The 24,849-nt window shown below is 36.5% G+C and overlaps 2 protein-coding genes across 2 annotated transcripts in view; both read right to left on the bottom strand.

Annotated features, from left to right (window-relative positions):
• Window positions 1–5,357: 5,357 nt before the first annotated feature.
• LOC112128016 overlaps window positions 5,358–24,849 on the bottom strand; it is a 91,649-nt gene continuing 72,157 nt past the window's right edge. The window contains exons 4-5 of the mRNA XM_024229747.1: window positions 17,891–17,981; window positions 5,358–5,810 (exon numbers count right to left, since the gene is read on the bottom strand). Of these exons, the coding sequence (XP_024085515.1) occupies window positions 5,781–5,810; window positions 17,891–17,981 (121 nt within the window). The 3' untranslated portion in view covers window positions 5,358–5,780. The remainder of the gene's footprint in view (window positions 5,811–17,890; window positions 17,982–24,849) is intronic.
• On the bottom strand, window positions 22,129–23,172 carry LOC106661485. Its single transcript, XM_014384926.2, has one exon. The coding sequence runs from the start codon at window positions 22,994–22,996 to the stop codon at window positions 22,145–22,147; it is 852 nt and encodes a 283-aa protein (XP_014240412.1). The 5' UTR covers window positions 22,997–23,172; the 3' UTR covers window positions 22,129–22,144.

Raw genomic sequence — 24,849 nt, 5'->3', positions numbered from 1 at the left:
AGGCGTCTCAAGAGGAGATGGCCCCGCGACCTCCTTTCTGATGAGTAGGCAGCTTATTTATTATAATAGTGATTATTTTCTCTACTACTTTAATGTAAATATGTAAATAACTGTAAATATATCTGTGGCCTTCAAGTTACTTATTGCAATCAAAAATTGCAGATTGTAATTTGTATTTTGTAATAAAAAAATATGTTTGAAGATTGATAATTTTTATTATTTGGACAGTTGAGAAATATTCATGTTAACCAGTTTTCTGATATCAGTATTGTATTACAAAGCGTAATACGACCGGTTGGAATCTGTCTGTAGGATCCGCCGTCGGCTCCTCTACTCCCGGAAGTTCTCGATTTCCTCTTTTATCGCCGAACGATTAGTTTTCATATGCAAACGCTCGGGTTTCGGATCCGGGGCAATTTTTAGGTAATCTGGTCTGACCATCGGGCGAATATTACCTCTCTCTCTGCCTACGTCTGACTAATCTGACATCTAACCATTTCCGCTTTCTTCTGCGTTTACACATAAGATTTTTTTCCCATTTCAACCTCAAGAGTTTGATTGTAGTTATGTCAAGTTGATGGAAGAAACCATGAGGTTATTTTAAAGATTTTCATGAGTCGTTAGCATTTATCAATAAAAAAGAATGTCAATCCGGAAATTCCTTCTAATTTCTTTCTCTTGGTTTTGTTATATTTGAAAAAACTTTACAGTGTCTAGATAAAAATTGTCATTTTATCCAACGGTCAGCCCTCAAGCAAATAACAGTACTTTAACTGATACAGACAACTTTGAAAGGATTTATTCACTTACATTTCATATTGTAGTCAAGTAAATAACAATACAACATGAAAATATCTATTATGATAAACAGAACGTACATATGAAGTTCAAACTACATTTTAAACTTGCTTTTTTTCAATAAGTTCTAAAACTTTTTATGAACAATGCACTCTATCAAAGTCTCATCTTTCGACTTCTATTATGCTCAACAAACGCCCTGTTATCTAGTGGGAATAGCACAATTTAGTAATATCCTGTTGGGCAGTTACTAATTGTGTTAGGGCTGATATGACATAACTTTAAATATGTGTTCTCTGTGCCAAACCCAATCAAACGCTTTCTCAACATCAATAGGTAAGTAACATCACCAAATGCTTTTTTTATATTAAAATAATGATTATTTAGAGATAGTGAGATGCATTCTGGTGTGACGTAGGTTTTAGAAAAATATTTTCTTTATTGTGCCAACGTTTCGACCTTTATTGAGATCACCTTCAGGGCCTGGGATTTATAAAGATTGTGTAACTTTTACAATTACATGTAGAATGTGAAAAAATGAATTTATACAATGCTAGAAAAAAATGAATTTATACAATGCTAGAAAAAAATGAATTTATACAATGCTAGAAAAAATGAATTTATACAATGCTAAAAAAAATTTAGTTAAAAAAAACTGAATTTATTGCAATGCTAGAAAATTTTAGATTCAAAAAAATGAATTTGTACAATGCTAGAAAAATTTAGATTAGAAAAATTGAATTTGTACAATTGTAATTAATTATAATTTTACATTAAAAAAATTTTTTTTAATCTAAAATGTTCTAGCATTGAAAAAATTAAGTTTTTCACATCCTAAATGTGTTTGTAAAATTTAAACAATGCTCATAAAGCCCAGGCCCTGAAGATGATTTCAATAAAGATCGAAACGTTGGCACGATAAAGAAAACGTTTTTCTAAAACCTAAGTGACACCAGACCGTATCTCACGATCTCCGAATAATCACTAACTAACGGTCACACCACACATTAAAATAAGGAGAATCGTATCCATGCACCACTCTTCCCAGATGAATGGAAGTATTGCGTTGTCTGGAAAATAATGCTGGATTATGGTTATAAAATAAAAACAATTAAATAAAAGCTTTTATGCTTTTTTTGTCTATTAAAATACATTCATCACTCTCGATACACTTTTCCCAGAGGGGTGGCACTTCTCTATACCATCTGAATAGAATTTTGTTATTAACAAATTCTATATATGAATTTTTTAACGATTTTTGATCAATAAATTTTTTATGTTGTAAAACGTTGTTCAGGTGTCTGAAAAAATGGTAGTCGGTTGGCGAGAGGTTTGGAGAATAAGGATGGTGAGGCAGAACCTCATAACCAAATTCTGAAAGTTTTCGTGTTGTCACATGTGAGACATGGGGCCGGGCGTTGTCGTGTAACAGAATCAACCTTTTCCGATTGACCAAAGGTGGCTTCAATAATGCCAATTTCTGGTGCATTGCTTCAATTTGAGAGCGATACATTTCGGCATTGATTGAAGAAGCTGTAGTAAATCAGCCCAAATGAAGCCAACCAAAGGGTCATTGTCACCTTTTTGTTGAGTGGGGCCTTTGGAAAACGTGATGCAGCTTCTCCTTTGTCCAGCCACTGTCCAGAACGTTTCCTGTTATCGTAGAGAATACACTTTTCATCACAAGTAACAATTCTGTCCAGAAAAAGAATGTTTCTGTTTCGGCAAAGAAGTGTTGTGCAAACTTCATAACGATGATTTTTTTGGTGGTCGTTTAATGCACTTTCGAGCTTTTTCGCCTTTCCAATTGCCTTAAGGTTGTCAGCAAAAGTCAATTTGTTAACCGAACGATACTCTGCAAGTTTTCGAATAGTCCAATTATACTTAAAAAAAATTTTATGAAGAGAGAGACCACTAGGATGTGAATTACAGAGTTCCTCGACTGTTGCAATCATTGTTTTTATCTCGTGTGAACGAAACGCCACAACAAGAAGGATTTCGACGCGTGTTTTGATTGTTCGGAAATTGACAAATATGTTATTGGTGTTTAGATTGTTTTCATTTATACTTTTTAACGCAATGGCATGAACAATTAAAAATTACGATTGAAACATGCGTCACGGGTGGGATTCGAACCCATGGGTATCCGAAAACCGACACATTTTTCAATCTAAATATTTAACTGTTTATGATATATCCGACGGATTTATCTACCAATACAAAAAGCTCGCCCATTTTGAAAGCACCATTTGATAGAGAAAACCAGCGAAAACAAGAGGACCTGGATCATTCTTGTGGACTCCTTACCTGATAGGAGTACAGACAGAGGAAATCCCGTGTAGGAACTGATAGGATGAAGACGAGACCGCAGAACGCGTTTGATGTTTTTTTGAGGATCCATGTACATCCAAATTCTTGCAACTAGTAGAGGAAAAATCGCAAAATCCTAAGGAGCTGTTGGTAGGGCTATAGAGGTTGATTAACAACCTAAAGCGAATTATAAAAAACGGAGGAGCACAATAAATCTACTCAGGTCAAGGTGGAAGAGGCCTCGTGGCCGCTTCTTTTATCCCTATCCCTATCGGTATAAAAATGGGTCATAAAGATATGATATTTTCCACAAAACAAAAAGCATCGGCTAAAAAAGTGGAGGATAAAAATAAATGCCAGCACATTAATTTCATACTACGACGAGCAATCTTTCCTCCTGTATAACTCAACCAGGTTCCTCTACCCTGAGCACACTGCCTTCAGTACTTAGGACATATACATCGACAAATGCGTCATGTGGGATCCCCTGCAAACAAACGATACAAACTTTATTTCTCGACTCTTAGATAAATCCAAACTATTCCTTAACAATAAAATCTGTGCCACACATTATTCAAACCGATGGATTTACTGTATGGAAATATGGGTCGAGGGGCAGAAATCCCTATCCCATCATGATTTCAACTCATAGAGTTTTAAATTGTTTTTCATTGTATAATTGAGGTACTAGTTTTATTTGTACTATTATGTATTTTCTACATAATATTAATTTATGTGTGGTGTTTAGTGACCGTTAGTCAATGATTTATTAATGCAATGAGTTTTTGTTTTATTTCCAATCTGGAACTGTCGTTCATTTAATAATTGCCTAGATACTTGAGTCATTTTTGTCATATTTGATGTGAATGTTCATACAAAAAGGTTTCTCCGAAATTATATTTAATAAGTTCCTACATTCTTCATTTATAACTTAATTTATTTTCTAATCTTTGTATGTTAGGACAGAAATAGGTTTAAGGTATAGACAACTATACTGGTTGATAGGACGTGGCTCNATATCAGTCAGACAGAGTTCTGTCATGGGATTACATAAATTTCGATATGCAGAATTGTTACTTCTTGTTGAATCATAGTAGAATTTGTTAAATTTTAAAAACGTTCAAATTACAATGTTTATTACAACGATAGAAGCTTTGCTGTTGATACTACCATTATATTTACGAAACTAGCTATTGGACAGAAGGTGAAAATGTCGTAATCTTTGTGATTAGTCGAGTAAAGCCAGGGGATGTGTTAGTCACATTTAGGAACTTGGGATTTATAGCTTGTATAAGGCATTAATGGTTCCTTAAGCTCTGTTGCAGGTGTCTCAAGATAAAATCTAACATTCTCTGACAATATTTTCAAATGTTTACCTCATTAAAAATTGTTGTTTTGATTGTTCAATTTATGTCAAACTAAAAGAATAATTATTCCCTCAATTTTCCCTCCTTTTTGCCATTTCAATTTCAAAATGCCTTTTTTCAAATTCAAAAGGTGGGGTTGAGATGGGAAGTTAGTGTCCGAGTGGATCGAGGTCACGATAACTGAAGTGGTAGTGCAGCGGCGCATCTAGCCGAAGGTCGTGGGTTCGAATCCCGCTCGTGACACTGCCTTTTTATCTCAACTAAAAACCTTAATTAAATTAAAGATATTAATTGGTCAAGCGGAAAACTAGTGAATTTTTGTTAGTGTTTAGTCTCGGAAATCATAAAAAAAAGAAATGTGTGGTGATTAGTGACCGTTGGTCGATGATTATTCGGAAATCGTGAGATACTGTCTGGTGTGATGTCGGTTTCAGAAAAACATTTTCTTTATCGTGATTGAATATAAAAACTATTTTTTTCATTGTATAAATTCACTTTTTTCCACATCCTACATGTATTTGTTAAATTTAAACAATGTTTGTAAATCCCAGGCCATGAAGATGATCTCAATAAAGATCGAAACATTGGCACGATAAAGAAAATGTTTTTCTATAACCAACGTCACACCAGACCGCGTCTCACGATCTCTTAATAATCAAGAATATTATATGTATTTATTAAATCAAATTTATAAACGTAATATCGCTATTTAGGGTATTTAGTGCGGGGAAATGAACAATTAATTCTGGGAAGTAATTAAGTATTATTTCTTCTGCAGTGTATTTGCATTAAAATTATTTCTGAGCAAATATGCTCAATGAATCTAAATAATTATCGGCTTTACTTTATTACCAATTTTATTTCGACAACACAGCAAAATGAGTTGAAAAATTAACTATACCTTAAAACGTTTTGTCCAAAGTTGCAAATCAACCTTTGGCAATTCAAATGTGCTAATATCAAATCATACGTCACTTGTAATTTCTCACGTAATTACTTAAGTCATTTGGAACTTCGTATTATAAATTATGCTATCTACTGATTTTTGACAGAATTTGACACAACAGTTATGCCATTTTTATATTTTATGACGTCAACATTACCATGTCAAGCCTCATAATTGACAAAATGAACGGAGGAAACGCGTGTTGAATAATTGTTAAATGCCTGGGATAAACGAGTTACCCAACTCGGTCTAGGCTCATTCAACATAAACGACGACCCGTATTGGTATGCAGATGTATGTTTATGCACTTACCCCATCAGGGCTGTACTTCGAGAGAGGGCCGGTGCCGCTGAACTCATCTAAGACAGATTGAACTGTCTTGCTCGAATCTGGAAAAAAATATTTTTTTTAACATAAAAACAATTGATATTTCGGAATGAGGGCAGGTTGGGTTTTTATATATTGAATATATTGCTTACAGATTTTCCGCATAGAAAAAGGTTAGTGCCAAAAAAGTAGCTTACTCTAATCGTGGTCCATCTCATAAAATTGTATGTTTAAGAATGCAAAAAATAATAATAATATTTATTTGCCAATTTGTCCATGGTGGTTATTATTAGATAAATAGTTACATAGACAAATTAGACAAAGGGCAAACAATGATAATATGTAGATCTAATCATAATCATAAAACAATAATAAAACTGCTATGTGCTGTAATTGCATCATTATTTTTTTTTTTTTTGGGGGGGGGGGTTAATAAGGATGTTAAAAATCTTTCCTCCACTGCTTCTATATACAGATCTAGTGAGGACCACTTATAAATTATAACCATGCTTTGGAAATTGCACTTTTTACTGTAAGGCTAAGCACTTTAGAAGAAGAAAGCAAATATTATTCTGTGTTTTTTGGGCCTCCTTGAGTAACAATTCATGTCAAAATGAATATATATGAAAAAAAGATTTAAATGTAATAACAAAACACTAGATGAAACGTACTAAATTAAATAAGAAGGAGGAAAATTAACTATTCTCGGTGGTAAATTCTAGGGACAGGAGGTAGTCGCAAAGACGGGACTTAAACTTTTCTTCGGGGCCTCTTCGTTTGTGTGAACATTGCCTTATCGACTGCATTAAACAGGGATTAGGAAGGTAGAAGAAAACAAAAGGTTGTCTCTCGTTCCACCTGCGGTATGTTTCCGTTTCTGTTTTGCCCATTTTCTTTAGTAATTAAAAGGACAGTGGTCGGTATAGAGGCCTATAATTTTCCTCAAATCCTGTCTGCTGAGAGAGAGGAGTTCTTTCGCTTTCCTTTTTAGGAGGTTTATAAATGAGGTGCCCAGTGTTTGAGTCCTTCTTTCTCAATCCATTTTTCCAGTTCCAGCTTAAGTACACACTCCGGAGTACTTGGTTAAGGTTTTAGTCCATTGGGCGAGAGGGTTGCACCTATTTGGCTGATTAACCTGTTCACCTTATCTATGCCTTCATGTCTTATGTTTTCATAGAGCCGTTAGACAATTTAGACTCTCCCAGACAAGCCTTACTGTCTGAGAGTATCTAAATCTGTGCACCTTTCATAGTTTCATTACCTTCTGCGCACAAAGTTGTATTGCATGGATCTCAGCTTGGAAAATTGTAGAGACTAGTCCAAGACTAACAAAGATATCCAATAATAACGGCGATACCTGATACAAGGAATGTCTGAAACGACAAACCTTGAGGATGATAATCTCACTCAAATATATTGTACGTCTTTTTCTATCAACCCATTTTTTGAAGAAGTTAACCCTCTACTGCCTTATTTGTCTTCAGAAATTCACATCCCTGTGTGCAAAATTTCCTCGACTTTTAACAATTAAAAATACAGAAAAATGCCATGCGCTGTTCGAATATGCCATGCTGGTGGCCGCGGCACGAGTCCCTTCTCTCGCGTCCGAGTTCTGAGATTCCACTGTATTAACATCGGTTCCGAACCTCGCTGATAACAAAGAAAACGAATCATCGGACGACGGATGAGCATAATGCATAAAGGTCAAGCGGAACACAAAAACTAATGAATTTAATAAGTTAAAATGAAGTGTATCTTCACTAAAGCTCTCCGTGGTCATTTCATTTTTCGCCGAGAATCAAATAGATTACACGACATTTGAAAAATGGAAAAAAAAGAGGAAAATTCAAAAGGTGGGATTGAGATGGGAAGTTAGTGTCCGAGTGGATCGAAATGATAGCTCAAGTGGTAGAGTAGCGGCGTATCTAGCCCAACGTCGTGGGTTCGAATCCCGCTCGTTACACTAACTTTTTAATTTCAACCAAAATATTAATTAAATTAAAGACATTAATTGGTCAAGCACCACGAAAACTAGTGAATTTAATAATGCACAAAATAGTATTAATTTGTTCAGCAGTAAGATAAGCTTTTTCGCCAGTGTCATTATAGATTATTTGAAGACACATGAGGTAGATAAAGTAATGCAAGAAAATAGTTAAATCAGAGAAGATCATGTCGGATGTGTCGGCTTTGAAAATCAGGCAAGAATGTCGCAACAGTTCTGGCGTTGACATGACGCTCTTTATTGTAAGTTAAAGGTCCCGGGTTCAAATCCAGCGGCTCTGCATTCGAACCCGACATATTTACAAATGGGATTTTTTTCAAAAACACCGGAACCCCGAGGGTTGTTATAATCTCTGCTGTTGTGAACCCTCGTTAAAAGAGTCTAAATCAGACCTTTTTTTAAACTAAAATATTCACAGTATTTGTTGTATGAACACGTTTATCGTGCAATGAAAATAATAGTAATTGGATGGGGTGCCACGGCTTAATTAGGCGTTGGCACGGCGCTCATCACTATAAGGTAAAGGTCCAGGGTTCGACTGCAGGATTCGAAACCTACGTACTTACAAATGGGCTTTATTCGAATCCCGCTCGTGCCATTGACTTTTTTATCTCAACTAAAAACCTTAATTAATTGTAATATATTAATTGGTCAAGCGGACCACGAAATTAGTGAAAGTAAGATTAGCTTTCCGCCAGTGTCATTATAGATTATTTGAAGACACATGAGGCAGGTAAAGTAATGCAAGAAAATAGTTAAATCAGAGAAGATGTCGGATGTGTCGGCTTTGAAAATCAGGCAAGAATGTCGCAACAGTTCTGGCGTTGACACGACCTCGTTATTGTAAGGTAAAGGTCCCGGGTTCAAATCTAGCGGCCCTGCATTCGAACCCGACATACCTACAAATGGGATTTTTTTTATATGAATATCAGAAAGAATTGTAAATGCAGCCCTGGGAGGTGTGGTGTAATTAATTGCTCACTGAAGCTGTTGTCAATTGTATACAAATAAAACTTTTTTTCTTTATACATAATGTAACTGACTCTTATAGAAAAATATTTTCGTAAACAATCACAAAATTAAATTAAACAAATCCTCCAGCTCACTTAACAAATAAATAAATTTATTTACAAACAACTTAATTAAAATAGACCTTGTTATTCGCTTCCCAACGTGCTGAATGCTTTCCCTGTTGAAATAATTGAAATACTTTTTATGTCTTAAGATTCTAGCGTAATGAAGTCCCGAGTTTTATTTAATGAAAATTATGTTTCATTCGAGTTTAGAATTTGATTAAAAGTTTAGACATTGATGTTGTGAAGAAATGTCTGAATATACCTGTTTCACTAGTGAAAAAGCCAAAACTTTAAACCGCTTATTCTTATTGCATTTGTACCATAGGTATCAGAAACATGTTTACAGGAAAAGTATTCAAATTTAGGCAAACCGTTGATAACAGACAAAATAACGCAGAGACTCCATCAGGATTTTTTATTTGCATAATATTTCGTTCACTCTTTTCAATTACACTAGTCTGATAAACTATGAAGAACTAGATCATTTCCCACTTGGTAGCTTTTTTTCTAAGTAGCAGAAATAATTTAATAAAATAATTAAAAATTTCTAGATTTTGATAGGTTTTTTCTACTATGGAAATGTATATTTATTGTATGTGTACATAAGTTAGGTTCATATGAAGATTATATGAAATTTTCTAGTTGTGTTTATTTTATGAATAATTAAAGTCCTCAGGGTAAAACAATATTAAAGATGCCTACAAACTGACATAATTAAGTTTTTAACAAATTGTCTCAAATTTCTTTGATAGTCCCAACATTGTGGATCGGACTGACAGTCTGATACTATCTTCAATAAAATTAGAAACTATTTATTTAAAAACTTAATTATGTAAATCTGTAGACATATTTCAGATTGTTTTGACGATTTTAAAATAGGTCGAAAGCTTGGCAGGCACAATTGAATTTGTTTTTGTCGTGAAAACCATAAAGAGATCCAGATTATTCGTGAATAGAAAAACGGTTTTAAACGTTTATTTTAATTGAAAAATGTTATGAACGTTATCTCAAATAAGTGGGAAATCAGTAGGATTAAATCGGATTTGTGCCTTCTTTCTCCTGTGTTTTCAGTTTTCTTGTTTCAATATTTGACACAACTGCAGCCAGTAAAGCCCGACCGTGATTCGCTTCTCTGCCGACTTAAGCAAATTGTTGCCAGAATTATTAATAATCTTCAAACGGGCTGGCTGCCCCACCGCAAATCCGTTGCTCGGACAAATTTAATGTTTCTCTTGCCGGAATGATGCAGTAATTTATTAATAAGACCTGGAATTATAAATGCCGTTAAGTTTTCACGCCCGGATACGCCAGTGTAAACACTGTGAGTGCCATGCGCCTTTTTTTACAACCTGCGTATTATAATTTAAATTTATAAACATGTTAACAAAGCATGTACAACAACGTTGACGGCAGCACCAAATCTGTTTCAAGAGATAGAAAAATGCCTTCATTGATTTTTCGTACAATAAGCAGAAATATTATACTTAAATCTTTCATTATTTATTTAGAAATCGTGAGATGCGGTCTGGTGTGATCTAGGTTTCAGAAAAATATTTTCTTTATCGCGCCAACGTTTCGATCTTTACTGAGATCATCTTCAGGGCTCAAAGTGTTTGTCTTCTGTGTAATTGTGTCATTCTTGCATGTCGTGTCGAGAGTTAAATATTTCAATTAATTATTCTTTCTATGTAAGATCTTGGTTGAGATAAAAAAGTTAGTGTCACGAGCGGAATTCGAACGCAGGACCGTCGGCTAAATACGCCGCTACTCTACCACTTGAGCTATCGTGACTTCGATCTTCTCGGAATTGATTGAAAGAAGTAACTTGGTAAATTGTCCACTAAAACGTAAATGGATTATATTTAAACATCGTTCCATGACCATCAGCGGAGTTGTTGCTTAGTTATAAACTTTATAATTACACAAAACGTAAAAATTGAATTTTTTAACTTAGTAGTTCTAACTACAAGCGTGTAGTTCTCAATGTTGTATTAATTAATGTCAGAAATTGCTCGTGACGGCCTCTTGCGGTTTTCGACGCCGCCCTAAACATATTTCTGTTCCTTGCAGATTATGACCCGTAGTAATTTTTGCCTTAATAATAAAAATGCGTCAGCTTTTTTGGGTAGTTTTTGAAGAGTCAGCTGTTATCAAACCATGACCAGGTGATTTTTTAATAAGTTATGGCATTTCTTGTGACTTACTTTTTTGGAGTAAATGGTCAGGTGACAGATGTAAAGGAAAAGGCGACATAATCGGGTATATTTATCGTGTTCGGTGTCGACTATGTTATGAGGTTTGAATATCTCGGAAAGATCTCCGCAAATGTTTTCGACTTTTCTTTATTCCGTCATAATTTTTAACAGGAGTTGAGACAACTACGCCAGAGGGTCCTATCTTCTGTTGACAAGTTTTTCAAATGTGTTTCGTATGATTGTTGATGAAAGTTGTGATTTTGTTTGTCGTTGATTGATTTAGTACGTGTTTTTTTTGGCTGTATTTTATAATATATTTTCATATTAATTTACATTAGCCAATTACACGTTTTGATTAAGTATATTTCACTCATTCGCGCACTATTATATGTCAATTTTATTGGACACTATAAATCTATATATACATTTGTAAATCTTCGTGTTTTTGAGGATCCCATGTAGATTGGTAGGTATGGTAACCTTCTTTCAGATGGACAAATTGGCATCTGACGTGCATGATCTAGCCGGGGGCATTCCCGGAAGACATGGTTTGAATCTTCGGTCGCTGCTCTCTGACACCGCCCACAGAGAGGTGACTCTTTTACTCCTATGCGGTGTACGTGTGACGTCAGTCGATGATGGTTGAGTCGCAGATGAATCAGTGTGATGTAGAATTTCGTTTTCTCTTTGAAGGAATGGTACCATGCTCTTACAGGGACAAGAGGGACTAGGGTTCCATATCACTTTCCTTTTTTCCTGTAGGGATGCGCCATAATCTTCGTTCCACGAAGAGAAGAAATTTTTTTAATATTTGAGCTACTATGTCGAAAGTCGTAATCACGTGATCTCTGCTTTCACCTGTTGAAGTCGCCTCCTTCGCTAATCGGTCCACCTTTTCGTGTATTCCGGCGTGCCCTTTGGTCCATATAATACCGGCTGAGCCGTGTTCTTGCAGGGATCTGATTATGAATATCATTTTTGGGCTTTTGGAGCTAGGTGCGTTAATGCTTAGCACTGAAATTAGGGAATCTGAGATGACTACTATCCTGGGCATCATTTCACGCTTGGCATATAGCAGTGCCTCTTTTATATAAGGAGGCTTTCTCGCTGAGATGGAATTGGGCATATTGTTTGCTTGTTGTTTCAAGAAAGGCTGCTGCTATTCCAGTTTCGCTGTTGGATCCTAGTAGATTTAGTACGTTACGAAAGGTTTCTGTTTCTTCTTTTTGCCCATACTTATTGCTTTATACCAAAAAAATAAAGAAAAGATAAAAAGAGAATCTTCAAAATAATCCTCTTTATAAAAGGCAATTAATGACCGATAAATTAAAAAAAAATTCAATAGTGTACATTACAGTAAAAATGAATATAGTCTGTTCTAAATTTCCTCCTCTAGTCCCTGGGTGTTTATCTCAACTAAGCTATCAGCGGATCTTTAATCCAAAAGGACATGTCGTTCCCGATTACTCATCGTCAACAAGACAAGAGGATCTTTAACGTCTTGTTGGACGTTTTGATACTCAAGATGAGAGCTGACGAACTTCTGCATACGACGGAATGGTGTTACCGCCTAAGGGCCGGTAGCCCACGCTCTCCGCTTGTCCACTCCGAATAGTCGGGCCCGCATTGTGCGTCGGGTCGTACGCCGCACGCGAGGGGCTAATGGGCCGAAATACATCAGCCCGTCTCCCCCTCGCGTACACCCTAGATAGAGAAGGCCACTCTATCTCTCTGAGTATAGAGGTTCCCTTAGCGTAGAAACTTCCGGGAACGCCCCGGCAGCGGTTTTAGTTTAAAGTGGAATTGCTACCCACCCCTAGATGAGCACTGTCTACGGTAAAAGTCTCTTATCGAGCTCAGCCTACACCTGCCGCACGCATTCGTGGGACGCCATAGGTCTAGCCTAGGTGGTCCGATCCTTCGCTTCCCCAAGGGTACCACGCCGGTCATATGCACAACAATGCAAAGCATACTCGAGTCAAAGACGATGATAGCATGATCATTACGTCCTCAACGCTTATATGCTGTCGTCCGGTCTCAACGTCTCCCGTGAGGACCAGGGGGTACTACGTTGGCCATACGCAAGCTTCACGAAAGGTCACAAGTAGAAGACAGCCTCTGTCTAAGTTCCCGCCAGGGGGGTCACCACGTACCACCACGAAACCGTTCCAAATGTGACAAGGGCTGGTTTTTGGAAACATTTCTGTCACCCCGTGGTACAGATGGCCATACACCCTCCCCCATCTTTGCAGATAGGATCTAGTGCAATGGCCCTCGTGTGACTCTGCTAAGGCACACGCCGCCCATGCCGACCCTAGGCCGACACGAGTACAGCTTGTGCTTTAGAGAGGTTGCCACGCCCTCTGGGCTGTCCCTTTATTTTGTGCCCGGATACCCCCCATGCAACCAATGGTTGGGAGGGGTCACAGGATAGAATGAAGGAGTTCGGATTGAGAAAAAGGGCCGTGGATGAGAACACGAGGTGAACCGTTTCGGGGAACCACATTAAACCATCCATCGTCGCCGTGGTTCCACATAAAGTGGGCCATAACTCCGAGGGTGAGCGCAGAGGAACTCCCCCGCAATGTCCCGGTGACGACCCGAAAACAAGCTGCAGCCTCCAGTAAGATAGCCTGAAGTGGTACTGGATATTCCTACGACGCCTATACCGTATCACCTCAAAAGTAAGACAAGTCAAATTCCACCACAGCACTTCATATTACGCGGGTTAAACCTTTCATTCAAGCAAATAAATTACTTTCACTCCCAGGCAACATACACTCACTCAGAGTACTCGATATCCTCGGAGTAGGGGACAGTCCCTTCATTCGCGCTAAAAATTTACATTCACACCAACATAACACAGCACATAAAAAACAACACTCTACATTTAAACACTTGTATAACCCTGACAGCAATCCATGCCCGCTGCTTTGTCGTAATGCCACGCATTTACCGTAACTCATCTTGTAGACTTCTAGTTTTCTGCATCGTCCATTATGCTGAACGCTAATCTTTCATTACGTGATGAACACCGACGTCCTCTTTCCTGCCAAGTTCTCACGTTAAGCCTAGTATGACTTGTGCGTAACCTGATAGGTATGACCCTTTCTCTTACACGCGGCCTCCGTGGACCAGGGACCAATATCAGTCTTTATCTGCTATATTTGGTAGAAGTCTGTCCACATCGATTTTCCTATTTGTCTTTTACTTTATTCTTCATTAATTTCGCCTCATCTGCTGAGATTACTTTAACTTGTGATTTTGTCGTTACCGATAACTTATCTGTCCTGTCAGACGAGTTTGAGAGTTACGCCATTTTCACAGTTGGGTCTGTGAGATTTCTGAGAAATCAAGTCTTTTTTATAACGTCATGAAGGATGGGGTACGTATTTAGGCTTATCTTTGTCGGTGTATTTGGTAGATCAAGCCTGGTTTTTATTGTTCTGCTCTGTCTTTCTGATCTTCGGTCCTTCTTATTTTCAATTGTTATAGTGTTTAGAATAGAGTATATGATGTCGGTAAACCGTTGTTTAGTGGTGTGTTCGTTAGTTTTGTTAGTGTTAAATGTGATACGTTTGTACATTTTCAAATTTTCGTCCTTTCAACACGTCGTGAAATAGTTTCAGCGAACTCGTGTAGTATAACTTCCCAATTTACCATGCAGACGACACAAAAAAATCTGATAATACGTTAACAGTTAAAAATATAATGTCTTCTAATAATTTTTCTATTAATAATTATTTATAGTAAAATATTGTTTCGTCAAATTTTATTAGTAGTAATTTCATTATGGTTCAAAAATACTTTCTTGTAATAACATCAGAGTGTTTGATGTGCTTTAGTCATTTTGTGCCGAATTAATTCTAACTTATTCATGCGAATAGCATAAAATACAACAGGAATGCATTAAATATCTGATACATCTTAGGAGTAAATATATATTACACATGACAAGTGACTGAACAAAAACTCTCAATTGAGAACAACTTAATTAGCTTCGTTAATTACCGGTTAGTAAATAAATAAAAATCCCCAGGGCAAGTTTCAACATGTGACATAAACACGTTGTTTATTGATTCATTTCTCGTTTACTAAAATTTGACAGCGTTTTGTGGACCCTTGGTTATATTATATTAAGTTTAAGTTACATCTGCCTTTTTTAGATTTTTTATCAAAATTTGTTTTACACGGTTTTTAAATTGTATGCCCGATTAAATAATAGCAAATTAAATTTTTATCCTTTTCGATTTTTCGTAACTTACCGTCTGGAAAAGAATTTGAGAGTTTGTATTTATGTATTTTCATTACACTAACAAATATCCAAGCTACTTCGTTCTTCGTATTACTAAACTTCCCATTTTTGATTAAATAAAGCATCTTTTCTTATCTTTCTTACTCTGTATACATATATCTAAATATATCTAATGATCTTTCTATATAACCTTTTATTTATCTATTTACAATCTCCACATTCTATACAAACAGAGTACACTTGTTTAATTGGACAACAATTTTACTGCATATTGAGTAAACATTTCAGTAAATATGCAGAGTTCTGGTAGGTATCAACTATTAAAGGGGCAAATATTAGTAAAATTGGTATTAATAAAAATAATAGAAAATTATATACACTGTAAAATATCTTTTTTTCTTTAGGGGCTACGCAACAGTAGAGGTCATATCAAACTTCAACAAACGCTACCAAGTGGGAAATGATCTAGTTATTCATAGTTTATCAGACTAGTGTAATTGAAAAGAGTGAACGAAATATTGTGTAAACAAAAAATCCTGATGGAGTCTCTGCGTTATTTTGTTTGTTACCAACGGTTTGCCTAAATTTGAATACTTTTCCTGTAAACATGTTTCTGATACCTATGGTACAAATGCAATAAAAATAAGCGGTTTAAAGTTTTGACTTTTTCACTAGTGAAACAGGTATATTCAGACATTTCTTCACAACATCAATGTCTAAACTTTTAATCAAATTCTAAACTCGAATGAAACATAATTTTCATTGTGTAGAGATTAGTGACCGTTAATCGATAGTTATTCAGATATCGTGAGATGCGGTCGGGAGTGATGTAGGTTTCAGAAAAACATTTTATTTATCGTGCCAACGTTTCGATCTTTTATTGAGATCATCTTCAGGGCTCAAAGTGTTTGTCTTCTGTGTAAGTGTGCCATCCTTGTGTGTCGTGTTGAGAGTGCCATTTTGAATAATTTTCATTAAAGAAAACTCGCGACTTCATTACGCTAGAAACTTAAGACATAAAAAGTACCTTTCAATTATTTCAACAGGGAAAGCATTCAGCACGTTGGGAAGCGAATAACAAGGTCTATTTTAATTAAGTTGTTTGTAAATAAATTTATTTATTTGTTATGTGAGCTGGAGGATTTGTTTAATTTAATTTTTTGATTGGTCACGAAAATATTTTTCTATAAGGGTCAGTTACATTATGTATAAAGAAAAAAAGATTTTATTTGTATACAATTGACCACAGCTTCAGTGAGCAATTAATTACCTCCCAGAGTTGCATTTACAATTCTTTCTGATATTCATATAAATTACTGGTATACACAGAAAAGCATGTCAGAAAAAAACGAAAGCAAATTCTGTGATAAAAACTTTTGCGTTGTGGTTTCATGCGGTCTTCCATTCTCTTTTTTTTCGCAACAGCGTTTTGAGGGTTCACAACAGCAGAAGTTATATCAACGGGGGTTCCGGTGTTTTTGAAAAAAATCCCATTTGTAGGTATGTCGGGATCGAATGCAGGGCCGCTGGATTTGAACCCGGGACCTTTAACTTACAATAAAGAGCGTCGTGTCAACGCCAGAACTGTTGCGACATTCTTGCCTGATTTTCAAAGCCGACACATCCGACATGATCTTCTCTGATTTAACTATTTTCTTGCATTACTTTACCTACCTCATGTGTCTTCAAATAATCTATAATGACACTGGCGAAAAGCTATTCTTACTTTCACTAATTTCGTGGTCCGCTTGACCAATTAATATATTACAATTAATTAAGGTTTTCAGTTGAGATAAAAATGTCAATAGCACGAGCGGGATTCGAATAAAGCCCATTTGTAAGTACGTAGGTTTCGAATCCTGCAGTCGAACCCTGGACCTTTACCTTATAGTGATGAGCGCCGTGTCAACGCCTAATTAGGCCGTGGCATTCCCATCCAATTACTATTATTTTCATTGCACGATAAACGTGTTCATACAATAAATACTGTGAATATTTTAGTTTAAAAAAAGGCCTGATTTAGACTTTTTTTACGAGGGTTCGCAACAGCAGAGATTATAACAACCCTCGAGGTGCCGGTGTTTTTGAAAAAAAGCCCATTTGTAGGTATGTCCAGTTCGAATGCAGAGCCTCTGGATGCGAACCCGGAACCTTTACCTTACAGTGATGAGCGCCGTGTCAACGCCTACCTGATGCGGGCACCGACTCCCCCTTAATAATTTAGACTTTTTTGCATCATAATATTGTTTTCTTTTAAGGTTTTGTCCAAATTGTCGTGTTCATTTAATTTTTGACGAATCAATTTTTTGCCTGAATATTTTGAAAATCTGAGCACTAATTACATTCAGAAGGTAATGTTTAAATTTATTTATTTGGACAACTTCTTTTTATTTACTATTTATGCCTATTTAAAGTGTATTTATTTATGTAAAGCATGATATTATATTATAAAGAAATTTATTACCGTAATATCCGAGCCGAAAAGTGTATAAAAATTACACAACCTCCAACTATTAATAGCTCAGAAAGAAAAGGAAACCATGACACGTAATTCTACAATTACGACGAAACCGTAATCTTGAAATCGATTATATAAATGGCTGTTGCTTACATGAGGCAAGGTCTTGGAGCTGCTGGAACTCTGCGGGGGAGAGCTTGTCCCAGTGCAGGGTCGACATAATTTGGCCCGTTCACTTCTCCATCTGGAAAACACACAAGAACTTGAGATTTTCTATCAGGACAAAATTAATTTTCTGACCTCATGCTTCAACCTGGGAATCGTGTGCAGCATGCGTTTGTATTCTGACATGTGTGCTACCAATATAATTTCCCGTATAAAAATAATTATTGTGCGTGCTGAGATCATTTTTTTATGCAAATGTGTGTGTGTGCCCTGCTGTAAAATATATCAATTAGGCAATGCTTATTTATTTTTATTTTTACACACAATTTTATATTTAAACACGCAACACATTTTAGAGCAAACTGAATGTTTCGACCGATTTAAATTTATTTTTATATTAATTCATTTACGTTTTAGTGGTCAATTGTGTAAATTACTTTTTACAAATAATCATTCTTTTTATGTAAGGTCTTGGTCGAAATGAAAAAGTTAGTGTCATGAACAGGATTTGAACCCACAACCTTCGGCTCAAAACGCCGCTGCTCTACCACTTGAGCTATCGTGACTTCGATCCTCTCGGACACCAACTCTCCATCTGAACCTACAACCGTTTGACTTTTCAATCTTTGTGCCATTTTCAAATGTCGTGTATTGAGGATTGGATTCTCAGCGACTTATGAAGTGGCCACGGGGAGCTGTTTAGTGAAGTGATACTTCTTTTGCTTATTAAATATTACCATTACAAACGTTTTTTCCCATCGTCGGCTCTTTTTATCTCTAAGAAGCCGACTACTTATACAAAAATGTCTTTCTATACCGACTTCCTTCCACACCCCTTCAAAATCCAACGTATATAAACATAAAACAGCAATATCTCACTGGCACTCTCAACACGACACGCAAGGATGGCACAATTACACTGAAGACAAACACTTTGAGCCCAGAAGATGATCTCAATAAAAGATCGAAACGTTGGCAGGATAAAGAAAATGTTTTTCTGAAACCTACATCACACCCGACCGCATCTCACGATATCTGAATAACTATCGATTAACGGTCACTAATCTCTACACAGTTAATATTGTGTTATTTATTAAAAAATGACCAGGGATGAGGCTAATTAGAAATACAAATCTTAGTCCCTTCGTCAAGTTTTCTGTGATTATATTGTTACTCCAATAGAAGTATAAAAATTAATGATTTAAACAATTAGAACATTTATTCTCAATTTGTAAATGTATAGGTTCAAGTGGACGAGGTCGTGTCCTCTATAATGTCCTTTATTCTATTCACCTCACAATTCACTTCTACACCGCCTTGATCTATCCTCTGATCAATGACCAATCCTCCTAGCTATAGACATATATCCCGTCCCTATTTCACACATAGTAACACTATTAAATGGTCGAACAGACTGCATGCAATGCACGTAGACGACAATACAAATCTTAGCATGTCTTTAAAGATGGCCGACGACATCGACTTAACCGTAGAATGGTTAACATTTCAATAACACATGCCGATCATTGCCTCGACGCTGAACACCTACGAGCACACCTCGTCCCAATATTACCATTCTACATACACCAATTCATCAATAGAAAACCCATGCCAGAAGTGGCATCACTGCCTTTCGGATAACAAATATTTCACAGACTTGCGCATCACCTAAACACAGAACTAAGAACTTATCGCTCCGACAAGCAGTAGTACACTCAAAAAGTAACAGTAGATAACAAGTCGCTCCGGCTTGCTACTAGGAAAATCCTGTCTTTCCGTAAGACTATCTTCGCTTCTTACTTGTATACTGCCTTCATCCCATACGCCAACATCATAGATCCCGATTATGTCTTATAGACTGAAGAATTTCTAAACTTTTCTCTTCCGTATCTCTTCCTTCTAAACGTTCTCTCCGTCTGATGTTCAGTGCGCTATACTCAAATTTAAAAAACTCCTAGATTCGACCTGCAAATCCTGAAATACCTTTCGAGAAAATCCATAATACTTATTACCTACATTTAATTCAGACCTATGCATAACCTATTTTTTCATTCCGGGAATGTTTACGCCTGCATTTAAATTGTATTTTTGTTTTTAATTTGTTAGTTTGTTTGGTCTCGTTGCCACGGGGTACGAATGTTTACGCCTCCCGTTGCTATGGGAACCAAATGTTTACGCTTTCGGTTGCCATGAGCACCAGTGTTTACACGTCGCCGTTGCTACGGTGATTTGTTTTGTATTTTTCATTACTATGGAAAACCCCCCCCCCTGAACTCTGTTTCTTTAAATTTAGATGTTTCAGGCAGTAACATTTTGTATAAGTTATTTTTTATTGTGAATTCGATAGTTTAAGTTCTGTTCAACAATACGGGCGTTATTATATTCGTTGTTCTACGTATTGATTCACAACGACCGCACGCCTGATATCTTCCCGCACCACAGCATAAGTGGACCCGACTTCATCAGTCTTTCCCGCACAACCGCAACGCCACATCGCATCTATACATCAAGAGTACTCACAAATGAACTTTCATATATATATACACACATACATACATACATATTTTTTTTGTATCTTCATTCTAACTTAGTTTTTTCTTTCTTTTCTAAATTCATTGAAGAGCTCTTCCGTTATTTCTTTGTTTAATTAATTTTTAATTTAAAACTAATACTATAATTTTATTTGATAGTATTATTATTATTACACGGGGACCGCGGTAGCCGAGTGGCTAGCATGAGAGACTCTCACGCCGCGGTCGTGGGTTCGATTCCCACCGTCGCCTCTGGCCCTTTTTTCCCGATAACCACCAATTTGAACACACAAGAATTCGTACTATGGCTAATATGCAAGCTCATAAGGCCAATAATAATAACAATAAAAAAATATTATTATTACACTAAGAAACTAACTTTGTTTACTTTTGCCGTAACTTAGCTGTCTTTTCTTATAATATATTTGTTATTTATATTATATAACATTTTATTTTGCATGTTATTGCCTATTGACGCTATCTTAAGGATTTTTAATATACAGAAGCTCTAGATCCAATCAGGTGCGTGATTTGAGTGGCAAAATGTCGTAAAATAGATCTGACAACACATTTGGGAAAAAGATTACCTCCCACAAACGGCCGAGGTCGCTGAATACCCAACAGGGAATATTAACGCTAACAGTATGATTCAGATATTATTTCTGCCTCCCTTGAGTTGGGACAGAATAGTTCGGGGTCCTTCCTTTGCCCTGGCTCATGCTTTGAATGAGTATGTCATCCGGGCTTGCTATTCTTGCTTCCTTAACCCTCGAATTTAACTCACTGTCTTCTCCAAACTACCCAATCTTTGTGGGTGTACCTCAGAGCAGTACACTACTCTAAATACTATAACTAGCTAGTATCTACTAGTAGTATAAATTTCCCCGTACTGAACCAGGTAACCAATCAAACCATCTCTCTAACCTCCTTTTAAGTAACTCTGGTCTAATATTTTCCTTTAGAAACCTTCAGGAACTCCTCACACTACTTGAGTCTTGGTGTGATAAAAGAATACTATTGAACCAAGAAAATTACATTCACATTACCTTCATCCAAAATATCTATCACAAAATATCTCAAAACTCCGGTCTACTTCAATCAAATACCCCTCCAAAGCAGTCGAGGTGCGGCGTACCTAGGACTATATATCCAAAAATTCTCATCCCTCCAAACCTCCTCGCCGACTAAAAAGCCGCGGGATCTTTCCAGTGATAGTGAAACTAACCACTATTAGGTAGAGAACACTTATGAAACGTAGGAGTACTGTCCAGTCGTTAGTTTCTCCACTCTTGTTTGTATATTTTATTTTATGCACTCACTGTTAGGTTATACCCAATTGAAGAAAGTTGTAATATACTCTAAATAAAAACAATGATTTCAAGTTGATTAAATGAAATTAAAGGTTGAAATTATATTGACCCAGATCAATCGTGTCTAGAATAATTTATTACTTTCCTTATTAAACTATTTTCATGCATTTGCAATAATTTTATTATTCGCAATTAATTCGTATTTTTTAGTTTTTTCACCTACTTAGATTTTTACTCATTTTACGACGGTTGTGTTTTTCTTTTCTTAAAAATTATCACCTGGATTGTATTTTTTACATTGTCTATGCAAATATCTAGAGCCATCCAGTTTAATTTCATTGATGTCACGTTCATTCACTTCACCTAATCTTAATGATTCACTTCATTAAATTTTAAACATTTTATTTAGTGATTGTAAGTTTTTTAGCCTTAACTTGATCCGCACTCAGAACCATCTGTAAATTCTGGACTTCTGATCCCATGTCTTCATGATTATGAATAGAGCGACCAAATTCGCGTAGTAAATATCGCCTATATAATTTATAACTATAACTATCGTCGTTCCAGAGCAGGTCAGTGACTGCGTTTCCAAGAAGTAAGAACAAATACACGACGAACATGGATGATAGAAATATAGAAAATTTCATCATCAAGGAAAGGTTAGCCAGGAAAGGGACCGCCCAGTAATTCGTCATATAATAGATAATCTGCAACCAAATCATGTAGAACATGCAGTAAATGAACGTGACGATTCCTCCGGCTATATTGTTCACGGGATCACCCCTGCATACGAAGATATCCAAGATGAGGATAACCGGAATGACAGTATTAACCAAGTGCTTCGGCCAAAATGGCAGAATCGGAATATTTTTGTCATGAAGCGCACGTGGGTCGATGTAATGAAATGTCCAGTATACAAAGCTATGACACCAACCGAATGGTACTGCCGCACTAGCACGGATGAAGGACCTTAGTTCAGAATAGCACAATGGGATATCTCTTGCATAATTACTCCACATTAACACATCCACAAAGATAGCGTAGAGGTTGTAAAGCAGTTGAATCAGCAAGTTGATGGTGTTGGAAAACTTGAAGTTATAGCCGAATCTTGCGAAGCGAGTTGATGCGGATTTGACAGATATGTAAGTGGTTAAAACCACCATGTAGAAACAATTGATGCAGCCCAATCCATGCACAGCGGTGGCTAATGCGAGGAAAATATCACGGTGCTCTCTTTCATTGGCGATCTGCATTATTCAGATAGTTTCACTTGAATAAAATACCAAGCTTATTGGTTCACTTATTTTAGAAAATCATTTTTCGATCTCAATTTGAATTGTCACATAAGCCCCGAATAATTGTATAAACTGAAATATATAAATATTATAAACGAAATGTAATTTAGGATTTTTTTTATATAGAGCATATGGAAATAGGTAAACCATATGACAAATTTAACTTAAAAACTGTTAAACTAATAATTAGTAAACAACTGTATACGTGCTATATATATGCTATTTATGCTGCTACGACAAACAGTTAAGGTGTCGCCCTCTGCGTGTTTTTACATATTTTGCTGGTCTGTCACCCGTGTAGTTTTCAATCTGCAGCCATTTGAGTTTTCAACTGTTATTGTTTTTTTGCTTTGTATGAAGACAAAATCAATAGCCTAAACGTTAGACTCTCATTTGTACCTCAGGTTGTCAAGTGTAAAACAGACACTATACATACAATCATACAACACACACACACACATACATACATACACACACTCATTATCACCCTATACACACATCGAAGTTTAGTCGAACCCACTCCATTCACGCGCTAATAATTTACTTTTGCTCTCCAGACGTCACACACTCACTCCAGAATATTCGATATTACTCGGGAAGGGGATAAACAATTATCCTTGTTTATTCGTTGCATTAATGTTTAAGGTGTTTGGTGATACGCACTCTTTTTTTGGTATATTAGGTGGGCATGTATAGGGTCTGCTCAATGTTAAAACGAAAGCAGCTTAGCAGAATGAGCCGGACTTCTTACTGAATTTTATTCCCCCAGGGCGGATGTACAGGTTAATAAGCTGAAAGGGGCCGCTTTACGGTCTCAGCTTTGAATACCAATGGGTATTACGAAAAACCCTTCCCAGAGTGGAACTTAGTTAATCAGTTATTGATGATTTTTGGGTCATCATTTTGAACTTGTAAAATTTAAGTAATAGCTATTGTCAAAAACTCAACAAAAAATTAACTATGTATTTGTTAAATAAAACGTGCGATATTTCTTTTAGCTAAAAGAATACCTGAATCCTATTATTCTCCAATCTAGAAAACGTTCACAACAGTTGGCATACACAAATACTTGCAAATTAGTCTTCTACCCACTTAACTGTTCATAATACAGTTCAAAATCCAGAAATGTGTCTTGTTTATCCGGGTACCGGCACACGCCCACTAAACTACCACTTAACGTGCCATCGATGAAAACGTCCATTTAAACTTTACCTCACATACCGCATAGTTGCCCAAATAAGAAAAAAACTTGGCAGCAATGAAAGAAAGCATGTGAATAAGTAGGAACAAACTAATAGAAATAAAGCCGAGTTTTGCGCGCAAATCTTCTTGTCGGGCGAAAAAAACAGGAAGAAACAGTCTTGATTTGTCTAAGAATAGGGCATTGTAGGTTGACTCATCTCTTCTTTGTGAAACATGTACAGTATTGGTGTAATGAATGTAATCAAAGAGTGAGCTAAATATGAGACTAAAAGATAATACCGGCAGTCAATTGTTCGAGATTCTTGAGGACAATTCGTCAAATATTTGCCTTCCGGGCCACTAAATTATTGCTGAAAATCTAGATTACTCTAGCCAGCTGAGTATGGGGTGGATTGATCTTCTTGGCCCTGGCGGGCGCGCACCCTTCAGGGAGCCACGGTTCTTTACAGACACCCCAGATTTGGAGTGGTGAGGTCGTTGGCATTGGTATGCACACCCCTGAAATGATCTCCGCAATTAGGTATGAACTACAGGCGCTATAATTTTGGGTGAAAAGGGGAATTCGGGTGAGGGGGGTGCGTTGAGCCATCGGGGCTCTCTCCCTGTCC

The sequence above is a fragment of the Cimex lectularius genome, unplaced genomic scaffold, assembly GCF_000648675.2.
Source record: "Cimex lectularius strain Harlan isolate CLEC.00 unplaced genomic scaffold, Clec_2.1 scaffold20, whole genome shotgun sequence".
Lineage (NCBI taxonomy): Eukaryota > Metazoa > Arthropoda > Insecta > Hemiptera > Cimicidae > Cimex > Cimex lectularius.
Note: the sequence above shows the minus strand (reverse complement) of the source record. Positions and strands in the feature narration are given on the sequence as shown.